General features: G+C 38.2%; 2 protein-coding genes across 2 annotated transcripts in view; both read left to right on the forward strand.

The window, feature by feature from the left end:
- The first annotated feature begins 516 nt into the window (after window positions 1-516).
- LOC121386288 (pregnancy-specific beta-1-glycoprotein 2-like) lies at window positions 517-5,241 on the forward strand. Its single transcript, XM_041517139.1, has 2 exons — window positions 517-732; window positions 4,945-5,241. The coding sequence occupies exons 1-2, from the start codon at window positions 591-593 to the stop codon at window positions 5,238-5,240; spliced, it is 438 nt and encodes a 145-aa protein (XP_041373073.1). The 5' UTR covers window positions 517-590; the 3' UTR covers window position 5,241.
- Window positions 5,242-11,632: 6,391 nt separating this feature from the next.
- Window positions 11,633-15,000, forward strand: part of LOC121386052 — a 12,460-nt gene continuing 9,092 nt past the window's right edge. The window contains exons 1-3 of the mRNA XM_041516851.1: window positions 11,633-12,053; window positions 12,666-12,785; window positions 13,544-13,577. Of these exons, the coding sequence (XP_041372785.1) occupies window positions 11,633-12,053; window positions 12,666-12,785; window positions 13,544-13,577 (575 nt within the window). The remainder of the gene's footprint in view (window positions 12,054-12,665; window positions 12,786-13,543; window positions 13,578-15,000) is intronic.

Here is a 15,000-nt window from a genome sequence, read left to right on the forward strand (position 1 = left end):
CCCACCCCCCCCCCCCCCCCCCCCCCCCCCCCCCCCCCCCCCCCCCCCCCCCGCAAAAATGATGGCTCGAGCCGTTAACCAAGTCCGACGCCATATAACCGCATTATGAAAATTATTAAACTGTGCTGACTACGTCGTTAAATAGAACATTCCTTTCTTCCAGTGAGCTCTGTCCGATGCTAGTTTTGATTTAGTAAAATAGTCTGAGAGTGGCAGTCATCTTTTTGGCTGTGCAAGAGGAATGGAATCTCCAGAAAACGATTTCCTGGGGAATGGCACTAGATGTAGATTCGTGAAATAAACCACCATTTTGCCAAATGCCCATTCGACTCTGCATTGTTCAGAGATATGGCATTGACCATGTATTATGGTTGTGTCGCTCAGAATCATCCCTTTATATGCTTCTTGTCCGTGTTATTCATGTTATTATTCTCATCTCTTTTTTGTTTTTGCTTTTGCAATATGATTTTACAGATGGCCCAGACTCTGTACCATTCAGCCCATCATCTCCTCACCACACCAAAGAAGGAAACGACCTCACGGTGAGCTGTTGTACATCTTGTAGTCCAAACTGCTCCTATGTGTGGAAGATGGGGAGTCAGCAGAAAACAACGAGCTTTGAGATGAAAATACCAAACATAAGACGAGATCAGGCAGGAAACTACACGTGTACTATAACCAACACTGGCACCTCGACGTCAAAGAGCAAACAGTTTCAGCTGGGTGTTGACTGTGAGTATTGCACAGCAGTAGGTAGATTTGGTTTGTATGGTAGTATTGGTACTTTGGGCATTAAAAGGTGTAACGGGTGACGGTGCTTGTGATACGAAGCCACTCCCATCTGTCTCTTCTGTCTTTGTCTCTCTCTGTCTGTCTCTCTCTCACTCTCTCTCTCTCTCTCTCTCTCTCTCTCTCTCTCTCTCTCTCTCTCTCTCTCTCTCTCTCTCTCTCTCTCTCTCTCTCTCTCTCTCTCTCTCTCTCTATATATATATATATATATATATATATATATATATATATATATAGCTCTCTCGCATTTTCTCTCTTCTCCGTCCCTTTCACAGTTTCCGGCTACAGATATGTTTCCAACGTATTAAAGGCACTATCTATAGTCATTAGACAGTTTTAGATAGTTTCGGATATTACAGGAGTATTGCCATTAAATTGAAATATATATCGTTTTGCAAATCCAGTTTAGTCTTCCTGGCATTAGTAATATCCAAACATTCGCTAAAGATATATATATATATATATATATATATATATATATATATATATATATATATATATATATATATATATATATATGATTTGTCATGAGTATTTTTAATATGGAAAATATCAACCGAGTCTATGTTAATCGCTATTTATCGAGGCTCTGCCGAGACAAATACCGATTAACTAGACGAGGTTGATATTTTAGTCTTGTTGGCTTGTAAGCAAATGACACATCCACAGCAACGCATTACCTAGAGACCTTGCAAATTACATTAAAATTATCACATGGGTTTATGACATGGATATCATGGGTAAGTTATAGGATATATATATATATATATATATATATATATATATATACAGTCAAACCTGGTCTAACGGTCACCTGTACATAACGGTCACCTGCCTATTACGGCCACTATGAATCCCCCCAATGCATTTCCTTCCTTATTTGGCCTGTTCATAATGGTCACCTGTCCATAACGGCCAGCGGTCACTATTTTTCACCTACAATCATAGGTTGAACCTGCTATAACGGGTACAAGATGATAGTCGTCAAGACGTTTTTTGGTTTATTTTTTGTCCCTGGTTATGTCTTTATTTTTTCAATTATCTTCAAAATTATCAATTAAATGTGTTTATATGGCCATGGTCTGTAGCTTTTGGTTTATTTTCCGTCAAAGTAAAGTTCCATTGTGATTCGCCGATTGCAATTGAAAAACAAACATGCACTCAATAACTCCCGCGACATGCAGTTACTGATGGTGCAGTTCGATTGGTTCTCAGCGTCCACACTGGACAGTAGACGACTTCCCATTGGCCGTACATAATGTCATCTGTATGTATGGTGAAATAACGTTCTGCTCTATCACTCTATTGAGTCTCGAGAAACAATTTCCGTCCCGGAATTGGTCACTGGCGAGGTCAGAGGTCAGATCCGGGATGGGCGTGCCTGAACCATGAGGACATGGGCACGTTAAATGAGTTTCCTTCCTTCCTTCGAGAAACAAAACAAATGAGGTGTTATGTTAGGTGTCTGATTGTTTCTAGCCAGGCATGATTGGTAAATAAACATGAACTGCTGAAGGCGGCGGTCATTAAAGATGCCCCGTGTTAGGATTATTTAATGACTCATGATCTTTTTCATCTGTAATCAGCGGTCATACTCCACTGAAGGATTAGCTGTGACATGAAACAAACAAATGAGTTAAAATGCCACATGGGTAATAACCTTCAATTAAACAAAATATATTCAGCAAGTCAAGGTTAGTGTTAGCGAAATGTATTAACGAATACGTTTGCATGCAAAATGCATGAGAAAGGCAATTTAACTGTACGAAAGATCGCCGATCATTTTGCTGTAGGATGTTCTCAGATTAATTCTATTTTAAAAAGGAAAGCTAATGTTCTGTCCGATTTTGACAATAATGTTTCAAACGAAAGAAAAAGCAGAAGAAAGCAACAGGCAATGATGACATAAACAAGCTAGTGTGGGAATGGTTTAAAAATGCAACATCTTTTTTTTGGTAACAAATGTGATATGCTTTAATATATGGGTTCTAATTTTGAACCTGTATATAAGGGTCACCTGTCTATAACGGCCACTTTTGTCAGGTCTCTTGGGTGGTCATTATATACAGGTTTGACTCTATATATGGATATAATATATATATATATATATATATATATATATATATATATATATATATATATATCGACTTAAAAATATTGGGCTGTAAACAGTGGTGGTAATGAACTGCCAACAGACAAATAGGGTCACATATTTACGTCACAAACAAAATTAGAATGCATGATTTTATCAGCGATATAACTATAATTGTGCATCTAACTACTTGCAAAGGCCACTAACGAAAACTAAACCTTAAAGGGATATAGGCTCGTTAATAGATTATCCGGTTCCCGACTTGATCTGGGAGTGGCAGTCATCTAAGTGGCGGTCAGGAAAGATGAAATCTCCAGTAAAAGATCTCCTCGTAAGTGGCTGTCATCCCATAGACATTGTACTAGTCAGATTCGTTGAATCAACCGAGCAGAGATTACCTTGATCACTTATTACGGTTTTGTCGTCCAGATTTTCATATTATAAAATGGAATTTTGTTTTGCAAAATGTATCAAGATTTCGTTATAAGATTAGAATGAATAGTGAAGATTTGTTTTAATAATAGCATAAATGCAACATGCCTTTTAAAGCAGTCTACTACCAGTTTTTAACATATCTCCCCCAATGTTGTCTAAATAGTGCTGATCATCATGCAATGACAGTGAGCATGGTTATAACAGAGCATCGCATGTGACTATCTGCGTGCACACTTTCGTATTGTGGGCCTGGGGCGTTGTACTGAATAAACTGTCTGTCTATCTATCTATCTATCTATCTGTCTATCTGTCTGTCTGTCTTACATATTATAACGTATTTTAACACTAGATATCATCATTGTTTCGATCGTGTTTCACAATTGGATATCAACACAACTGTTTAAATATCCAATGAGCCGTCTTATGCAGGTTCAGATTTGTATAGCCAGTCCTCCAGGCAGTGACGTATGGCATCAGTCATGTTATTGTCAAAATATCATGTTCACAGTCTTGCACAGAGATACGGTTTTGAAATTTTTTAATGATATTGTGGTTCAGCTTTAAAAATCGTCATGACGTATAATCTGTACTTATTCTAATGTGCTCTGTCCGGCGCTAGTTTTCATTTAGTACACTAGTCTTGTAGTAACAGTCCTCGTAGTGGCGGTGCAATAGGAATGCTAGTTTTCATTTAGTACACTAGTCTTGTAGTAACAGTCCTCGTAGTGGCGGTGCAATAGGAATGCTAGTTTTCATTTAGTACACTAGTCTTGTAGTAACAGTCCTCGTAGTGGCGGTGCAATAGGAATGCTAGTTTTCATTTAGTACACTAGTCTTGTAGTAACAGTCCTCGTAGTGGCGGTGCAATAGGAATGCTAGTTTTCATTTAGTACACTAGTCTTGTAGTAACAGTCCTCGTAGTGGCGGTGCAATAGGAATGCTAGTTTAGATTTAGTACACTAGTCTTGTAGTAACAGTCCTCGTAGTGGCGGTGCAATAGGAATGCTAGTTTTCATTTAGTACATTAGTCTTGTAGTAACAGTCCTTGTAGTGGCGATGCAATAGGAATGCTAGTTTTCATTTAGTACACTAGTCTTGTAGTAACAGTCCTCGTAGTGGCGGTGCAATAGGAATGCTAGTTTTCATTTAGTACACTAGTCTTGTAGTAACAGTCCTCGTAGTGGCGGTGCAATAGGAATGCTAGTTTTCATTTAGTACACTAGTCTTGTAGTAGCAGTCCTCGTAGTGGCGGTGCAATAGGAATGCTAGTTTTCATTTAGTACACTAGTCTTGTAGTAACAGTCCTCGTAGTGGCGATGCAATAGGGATGCTAGTTTTCATTTAGTACACTAGTCTTGTAGTAACAGTCCTCGTAGTGGCGGTGCAATAGGTTTGAAATCTCCAGTAAAGGATATCCTCTGATGTGGCTGTCATCCTGTAGACTAGAAGGCTATTAATAGAGAATTATGCAATCAACCACTGTGTTGCTAAATTCCCATTCGACTCTGCATTGTGAAGAGATACGGCCCTAATCACGTATTACTGTTTTGTCGTTCAGATTTACTACAAAGAGGGCTCTTCATATGTTTTTAATGTTTTCTTTTTCATTATAAATCTTCATTTTGCAGATGGCCCAGACACCGTAACGTTCAGCTCGACACCACCAGACCACATCAACGAAGGTGACAGTCTTCGAGTGAAGTGTATTGCTGAATGTAAACCAGGCTGCTCTTATTCCTGGACATTAGGGAATCAGCAGATTGGAACAGATCCGGTACAGCTAATTTCAAGCATCAGACGAGAACAGTCAGGAACTTACATGTGTACTGTCACCAACAACGCTATCCGGGACAGCAAAACAAAGATATTTTCGCTCGACGTTTATTGTGAGTGTTTATATTCAATCTCAATCCTCACATGGTAGTAATTCAAGCTGTAATAGCGACACTGGTTAATATCAAATATATTAAGCATTTAGAATAGATCATAAATCTTGTTTCCTTACCACACAGCGCCATTTGGATCTTGATCTTAGTTTTAAAAATCTAGGTCATAACCAAAACTAGTACCCATTAAATCTTAGTATGTAAACACAGAGAAACATATATATATATATATATATATATCGTATTATAGAATTTTAAATGCTCTTAGTGTCACTGCATTGATGTTTGTTTTGGGTTGTTGCTTTGTGGTGTTGTTTGTTTCTTGTTGTTATTTGTTTTTGTTGTTGTTTGTTATGTGTGTGTGTTTGTGTGTTTGTGTGTGTGTGTGTGTGTGTGTGTGTGTGTGTGTGTGTGGCATTTTGTATAAAGTATAGTATGGATTTTGTTTGTTTATTTGGTTGTTTATTGTTTATTAAAACTGTAGCTATAAACGAACAACCGTGTTTGTTAAATGTTTTGTGTCTATGTGTACGTCTAACTGACCTGTCTGATCCCTCACACTGAACTCAAAATATCGTGTTTTAAGGTTTTATATAACGTTAGTGTATTCAGCAGAAGGAAGGAAATGTTTTGTTTAACGACGCACTCAACACATTTTATTTACGGTTATATGGCGTCGGACATATGGTTATGGATCAAAGAGATATTGAGAGAGAAAACTCGCTGTCGCGACTGGCTGGAGCGAGAAATGGCCCAATTGGTCCACTCACGGGGATCGATCCCAAACCGACCGCGCATCACGCGAGCGCTTTACCACTGGGCTACTTCTCGCCCCCTGTATTCAGCAGACATCCCTGACCTGGAATCACGTCCCAGACACTGAACTGAAAATCTCCTGTTGAATATTTTGTATCTGTATGTTAAAACAGGCATGCCACTATAATGAAATGCCTGTGTCAAATGGCATGTGAATAGGTCAGTAGGTTCAAATTCTGCCAATTGACAATTTGTTTTTAAATATTAAATGCTGTACATTTGTTTGTTTATTCAATCTGACATTGATCTTAAATCTACTGTCAAGTGTGGTGTATCTTTATACTGGACAGACGTGACACTGAACTCAAAATTGTGTATTTAATATTTTGCATTTAAATGTATATTAAACAGACGACCTGATACTAGACTCAACATCTTCTGTGCTAAATATTTTATATCTGTTTGTATATCCAACTAACTTGATACTGGAATCAACATCTTCTGTGTTAAATATTTTATATCTGTTTGTATATCCGACTAACTAGATACTGGACTCAAAATCTTCTGTGTTAAATATTTTATATCTGTGTGTATATCCAGCTAACTTGATACTGGACTCAACATTTTCTGTGATAAATATTTTATATCTGTTTGTATATCCAAGTAACTTGATACTGGACTCAACATCTTCTGTGCTAAATATTTTATATCTGTTTGTATATCCAACTAACTTGATACTGGACTCAACATCTGTGATAAATAGTTTATATCTGTTTGTATATCCAAGTAACTTGATACTGGACTCGACATCTTCTGTGCTAAATATTTTATATCTGTTTGTATATCCAACTAACTTGATATTGGACTCAACATCTTCTGTGATAATTGGGAGTTTTTTTTATTACACACCAGTGTAAGATATTGCTCATGTCATAGCAATAACTCAATATCTAACTAGTGTAATACGAGTTATACTCGTATTAGTGTGACGTGGGCGTGACGTAGATCACGTTCTGACCCAATTCGCAAAACAAAAAACATAAAACCAAAAAGAAAACACAAAATCCGTGTAGTAGGTCTCGACATCTGCTTATTTCTGGGTTGTGATTTCTTTGCAGTTGGTTTGTAATAAATAAAATGCTAAACAAGCTTGCCTCTCCTTATATTTTTATGAAACTCCTGAACAATGATGGTATCAAAACTGTTCATTCGTTTCATAAAAATGGTATGGCAGGCAAGCTCTTTTAGTATTTTGCATATATATTCAACTAATTTGATAGTGGTTTCAACTTCTTTTGTGCTAAATATTTTATTTATGTTTGGATATTCAACTTACCTGATATTGGACTCAATATATGTGGTAAATATTTTATATCTAATTTATATTCAACTGATTTAATACTGGACTCAACATCTTTTGTGCTAAATAGTGTATATATGTTTGTATATTCAACTAACCTGATACTAGACTCAACATCTTCTGAGCTAAATATTGTATATATGTTTGTGAGTGTGCGTGTGTGTGTGTGTGTGTGTGTGTGTGTGTGCGCGTGTGTGTGTGTGTGTGTGTGTGTATGTTTGTATATAAAACTAATATTTATATGGACTCAACATCTGTAGTAAATATTTTATATATGTTTATATATTCAACTAACTTGACACTGGAATCAACACGTTCTGTACTAAATATTTTATATCTTTGTATATTCAAGTGACCTGATAGTGGACTCAACATCTTCTGTGCTAAATCTTATATCTTATATCTTTCTACATTCAACGCAATCCGTGGCATTCATACATCTATTAAAGGGGATCCTCCAGCAATTACTATGTGTTTTCAGACATCAGTGATATGCTGGGGGCGGGACGTAACTTAGTGGTAAAGCGCTCCCTTGATACGCGGTCGGTCTGGGATCGATCCCAGCCGGTGGGCCCATTGGGTTATTTCTCGTTCCAGTCAGTGCACAACAACTAATATTTCAAATATCGTGGTATGAACTACCCGGCTGTGGGTTTACAGTAATATGCTGTGAAGCTCCGTATCACGTGTAAGTTGAATTGGTCCATGTCAAAGCATAGACATTAGATGCAGGTTGGGGGGGGGGGGGGGGGGGGTGAGGGCCAGGAGCAAACCTTAGCGTTCAGACATACATTAAAGCCAAGCCTCCAGTAATTAATGTGTTTTCAGACATCAGTAATATGTACGACAAAGCAACCGTAGTGTACGAGAAAGCAAACGGTAGTGTACGACAAAGCAACCGGTAGTGTATGCGTTATAGGAATTCCTCCAGTAATTACTGTGTTGTTTTCTTGTCTGTTTTTGTTTTTGTTTTCTTTTTGTTTGTTTGTTGTTATTTTGTTTGTTTGTTTGTTTTTTATTTCGTTTTGGGTTTTTTGTTTGTTTGTGGGTTTTTGTGGGGTTGTTGTTTTGTTTTTTTTTGGGGGGGGGGGGGGGGTTGCTGTTTTTTCTTGGAAATCACTAATATATAACATAATGTCTACTTTGTAAACTGGCTACAATGCTCTGTTTTAGTCTCACCGAAGATAGACCATCGCGTTCCATTCCCGGGTACATTTTACACAGCATTATGGAGTAATGCCACTCTCAGTGTACCCATTATAGCAAACCCGCCAGCACGATGTAGCTGGTTCAGACTACTGGACAATGGAGACAGACACTTGCTCGGAACAAGCCATCCAGAAGTGGTGTCTGCTGCATCTGGTATTGGGAAGTTTACGCTGAGGAATGTTCAACTCGAAGACTTTGGAAGCTACCAGGTGGTTGTGTCCAACGGTGGTAAACAAGGCGATCTCGTGCTGAACCTGACGCTCACTGCACAAGGTATTCTCACCACTCTGGTATTATTAGTCCCCTACCGGTCCAGTCGGAGGGAACTAGAGGTTTCATTACCGTTCTTCTGTCTGTCTGTGCCGCCAGCATAGGCTATTCCTATCAAATTAGAAGCCAAATATCTTCTCCATTGACAGAACAGAACATACATATCTCAGTGTACCTTGATTGTTATACAAGGTTTCAGCTAGTGCCCATTGATTGGTGCAAAACTGGTCGTTGTATTTCTCTTGGGGAAAATAAATATAAAATAAAATATTAGCCAGTCGAATTGTTCGTGACGTGGTGTCGTTAAAAGGTTCGTTCATTCATTCAATTGATCATTCATTAATTCATTCATTCGCAGATTCAGGTTCTGAGTCTGCTTTTGGTTTGCCTCTTGCCAGGGTTGGTGTGCCTTACACTGACTTTAAACATAATATTAACCAATATCTCTTTTTAACTGGGCAAGATGATTGGAACAGTGTGGTTGTGAACAAGCTTCATTCTGACAAGCTAGTCTTGGGAGAGTGGCAGCCCTCCTATATGCAGCGCAGGAAGGATTAAATAGTCTTGCGCCCTGCTCGCATTGGTCATACATACTTGACCCATTCCTTTATTCTGAAGAGGGATCTCCCTCCCCAGTGTGAGCACCACTGTCCGTGTACTCTGACTGTGCGCCACATTTTAGTAATGTGCAATCATCTGCAGCAAACGAGAAAAGATACATTTGGTAGAAGAAATATGATGGGATCATTTCGATTTCTTCCAGAACTTTTTGTTCAAATTCTTACCACATGCAGAATTTTATTAACAATTTTAACATTTCACTCATCAGGTCAGGTCAGAGTGTTTAACGTGCACATTTAGAGCAAGCTGTTGTAGCGCACGCCTGTCCTGGGCACAAGTGCTGGTCTCGACCGGCTACTCCGTCCAGGGCAGGATTTACTCACCTGCGCATTGTGTTTTATATTGACGTTGATCACCCATTCGTGTACCTACCTTTGTTTGACATCAGACAGCCGATGCATTTTTCCATTCGTTCGTTCGTTTATTCATTCATTCATTAGATAATTCCATTCGTTTATCCGCTTATTTCATTCATTCACAACAACCACCACCATCATCATTATCATTATAACCATTGCCGTCAACAACGACAACAGCGCAATAGTTGTTTCTTCAGTGTTAAGACATCCTAAGACACCTGAAGGCTATCAAAGAGTTTTATGGTAGTCATTTAAAGGAATTGTCTTTTGCTGCCATTGCAACAGGTTTTCCACTAATAGATCGCTTTTGAAGGATAAAATTTAAAATTAAAGATTGTTTTATTGTTTAGAACATCAGTATGTATAAACAAGGTGTGTTTTGTTTTCGTCCTTATAATTGATTTTATCTTTCAATAATTTCGTACGTACAACAACAACAAAAATATTTTAACCCTCTAGTGTCCGGCGTAGCATATCTGCTACACGAACTAAATTACTCTATAAAGTCAACATACATATCATTTTAATATTTTCTTCATCAAAAATGAAATTAATTATATAGAATGTATTAAATTTAATTCCATACACTTTGCTGGCTTTACTTGTCAGTTTGCCATTACCATCGTTATGTGGTATCCCCCATGTTGCCGGTGTCTTCCTAAACTGTGTAGACTTCAATAATGGAGAAACACATATTGAGCTAAGAAATAATGTGGATATTATGTTAAATAATGTCACCGAGTGTAGAAGAATATAATGTTATACTTACTTCAACCTAAATAACACATTGGATATTGTGCAAATGGTCCGCTATCAAAACTAGAACATACAGTTTTATGCATATGGAGTTTCTGGTGATGCAAAAACAATAGAATAAGGGTCCACTTGGTTCATATTTGAACCTCCCCAGTTCCAGATCACGCTACGCTCCTGGTTGAGTCAATCCTAAAAATCAGCCCTTTAAAGGAGAAGTAACAATTATGGAGTCAAGTTTTAGTCTATTTTTAGAGGGTATTTCACCATTTCAAAGTTACACTCATCTTTCACTTAATTTTAACTTTATCCAAATGTGTTACAGCTTTGTAGATTAACTAAACTTAGTGTTACTTTTCATGAGTTGAAACTAGGGTATGTCCCTTTGAGTGAAAAAAAAATGATTGAATTAAGAAATGCATAACATCAATGTGCTATTGCCAGGGCAAATTGTTTTTAGGTTATTTCACTTTTTAAGGCTAAATTACAAGCAACTTAAAACATGTTGCTTAAATTAGCAATGTTGGCAAATCCAATGTATTGCTAGTCGTGGTGGTGCTTTAGACAGGTGCGTGTCCAGGACTGTTTCGTGTCAACAAAAGGCATTCAGATATGTTTCATGAATAGCAAAAAGTATCAGTCGCAGTATTAGAGGATATTTTTGATGGTTGACATAAAGGAAACTTTTTCCGTATTTTCTGGGGGGTGCAATCCCCCCCCCCCACGCCCCGTTAGGTACGACCCTGAAATATAGATATTTAAAGCACCCCTCTGGTTCCACCTCTGACCATAACTGTTATTTTGTTGATAAGCATATCATAATAATATATTTACCAAATTTATATAATATGTAGCAGATATGCTACATTTTGGAAAGTATATAAAAAGTGACGAAAAAAAAAATCAACATGGCATTGATAAAGTTCCATTAAAAGTTGCACTGTGAGTGAATATCAGAATGATTTTTTATTTGCTTTGGGTAGTTGGGCACTAAAGGGTTAAACAAAATGAACAATGACTACTACAAACATTGGCACACGACTTCAAAATTATTAGATATACAGACAATCCCATTCTAAACAATAAAATGTGTAATCTTGCAATGACTGTAAACTCGGGAGTCAGGAATGAGTTTCTAAGGGATATTTCGCTGACATGCATGATCTCTGTACACACTTGTACATCTTCGTGGTCACTAATAGTTACCATTTTCCGCCACAACGAAGGTCCTCCAAGTATTCCATCTCAGTTCAAAGCGGGGAGCGATGATCCACACTCGGTGCGTCTGTCGTGGATGGAGGAATTTAACGGAGGGGCAGCGCAGATGTTCCTTGTCCACTACATGAAACACAAGACCAAGGAGGCGGCGAACCGCACCGGACGCTACACGGAGAAAGGTCTGCACGCAAAACACACGGCGGTGATACCACAACTAGAACCAGACACTCGCTATCTCGTCAAGGTGCTGGCGTATAACGTGTATGGATACAGGGACTTTACTGTGGAACTTGGGGTTGTCACCGGCAAGTATCTGTCTATCATCTCTCTCTCTCTCTCTCTCTCTCTCTCTCTCTCTCTCTCTCTCTCTCTCTCTCTATATATATATATATATATATATATATATATATATATATGTGTGTGTGTGTGTGTGTGTGTGTGTGTGTGTGTGTGTGTATGACTCGAGGGTCAATAATGTCCATCCTTGATCCAAATTCTGCCATCGCCAGAAAGTAATATGAGGGTGGAAGTATATATGTTGGTCTGTCTACCTGTCTGTTTGTCTCTGTTTTTTTGTTCGTGTCTGTGTTCTGTGGGGAGATGTGAAGTATTGGTGGACTCGGTGTCTTGGAAAATTTACATTTTGGTGTACTTTGCAATCATGCAATGTATGACCCTAAGGATGGCTCCACGGGAGGGGACCCGCCCCTTCACTGACAAACATTTATGTCCTCCTCTTTAGAGCCAATTGTGACATAATATTCCTATTAAATTCCAGTTTATGAATACAAAACATTTAATTGAAATGCCCTTTTCAGGATCCACATACCCGATTGCCCTTGGGTCCCTTCGAAAAATGTATCCTTAACCTCTTACTAGAAAACTAATTGAGACTCAGTGCTCTGTTTTTATTTCAGCTGCCATACCAGATCCGTTAAACTCAGCAGGCGTGGGTGTAGCCATTGGGTTGGCTATAGATGTTGTCTTGGCGCTCATTGTTGGAGCAATATTCCTCGTTTACCGACGAATCAAAACAGGTGTAACATTTTGCCTTACTTATAATTTGAAAGGGGCGGGACGTAGCCCAGTGGTAAAGCGCTCGCTTGCTGTGCGCTCGTCAGGATCAATGGGAGATTGTAGCGGGTTTCCTTTTCTGTCAAAATTACCAAATGCTTCACATCCAATAGCCGATAATTAGTAAACAAAAACACTTTAACCTTCGTAACGATCTAGCCCAGTCAGTAGAGGGTTCGACTGGGTTGCCGAGGTCGAATGATCGAATCCCACCGGCGGACTCTTTCTTTTTCTCGTCCAATGCCCAACGACTGGTATATCAAAAGTTGTGTTGTGTGTTGTTCCGTCTGTGGGGAAATGCATATAAATATCCATTGCTGCTAAAAGGGAAACTGTAGCGGACTTCGTCTGAATTAAGAAATGCATAACATCAATGTGCTACTGCCAGGGCAAATTGTTTTTAGGTTATTTCACTTTTTAAGGCTAAAAATTAGACAGGTGCGTGTCCAGGACTGTTTATGTGGGTTTACGTACAACTACTTAATGGAAGTTGTATATTAGGGGTGGATGCAATGTATTATATTATGTGGGGAATTTCCAGACCTCTTTGAAAACCTGGATCCGCGCCTGGTAGTAGCTTAAAATGTATTTTAAGGGAAACAGAAGAGCACATACCTCAGAAACTAGAATCAGCGGTTATAAGTCATACATGTTAATGTTTTATTTAACCATTTAATGATGCATTTCGATCATTTAATATTTTACTTAATTCCGTTTCCAGGTAGTGTAAATCTATCAAGCTCTCGCAAATCCAGGTAATGCTTTTCAAAGTACACATCGTACGTGACAATTAGTTTTTATGTTATAAATGTGATATATATTAATGTAATCCAGTTTTAATTATTTCAATTAACTATATTGTTATATTTATTCATGTTTCTGTTCTGTTGATATACAAATGTGTTCATATTAGGTATTTTCGTTTTATTAAATTATTGATTAAAAATCAAAATAATTAAAACAATGAATTATGCAGTAAGCATAAGCGGAGTTTTATTTGTAGGTGGTGGGTTTGTTTGTTTTTGTTTTTATTGTTTTTTGTTTTTGTTTGTTTGTTTTTTGTTGTTGTTCGGTTTATGGGGTTTTTTTGTTGGGGGGGGGGGGGTTTTGGGGGGGGGGGGTTTGGGGGGGGGGGTTGTTTTTTGCTTTGGTTTTACTTTGTGTAACGGGGATCCTATAATACCCGTAACCGAATAAAACACGATTATCCAAATATCTCTCCTAACTGTATATCTATTATATCTCTCTGTATCGGGCAGTTCAAAACCCGAGTGGCTCGTCTCTAGGTATATCAGAGATATGATCTTATATAAATATGTGTTATTATAGCACGTTTAGTTCACTAGAAAACACAACAAAAGCACAATACACTTTGGAATCTGTATTAATACTACGCTGACAAATATACTACCACAGTAGTTAATTAACAACAACAAATAATAACAACCCAGAACTGATCACTTAATTAGTTAATCTCTAGGTGTCTAGTTTACACAATATTGTAATCACTTCACCGTGACACAACACCCACACGTGAGATAATTGAGAAACGCTTCCAGGGGAACTTAATTAATAAAGGAATTACAACTCTATTCCTAACTGGGTAATTTTTAATTAACCCTTAACTACTCATTCAGTAACCTTGTTATACAGAATTAATACTGGTACCTATCACAATAAAGACAATAACCTACAGTTTACCTAGGTCTTCTTGGATCACTGGTTAAGTTTTATACATATTAGAACAGTGAGCCTACAGTTTAATGCGTCAGATTACCGGCAGCACCGTCTAAATAATATTGGTATAATACAGTATTAAAATATTTAAAGTCACATCAATCACATCAAGGTTATACAACAGAGCAGAAATAATATTTACCAAGTCCAAACGGACGCGTTCCCTGGAAGCCTTCCAATATGTTTCTCCCCGATAAATCTAAATCCTAGCTATTTATTACAAAACCGAATATCGCCTGGGGCTACATCGCGGCACCGAATACCTACAAGTGATATTTCCACAGCGACCAAGACGGGAATTTTTCTTAGATGACCAGACTTGCTGACGCCTAGTCGCCAAATCACGGTCGTAAAAGCCGCACTCGCGGAGGTATTACGTAACTACTGGCCACATGGCCTCCGCACCTGGTCTGGGTGTGTATTGAAAACAGCACGACCACC

The sequence above is a fragment of the Gigantopelta aegis genome, chromosome 12 (genome assembly GCF_016097555.1).
Source record: "Gigantopelta aegis isolate Gae_Host chromosome 12, Gae_host_genome, whole genome shotgun sequence".
NCBI classification, from domain to species: Eukaryota; Metazoa; Mollusca; class Gastropoda; order Neomphalida; family Peltospiridae; genus Gigantopelta; species Gigantopelta aegis.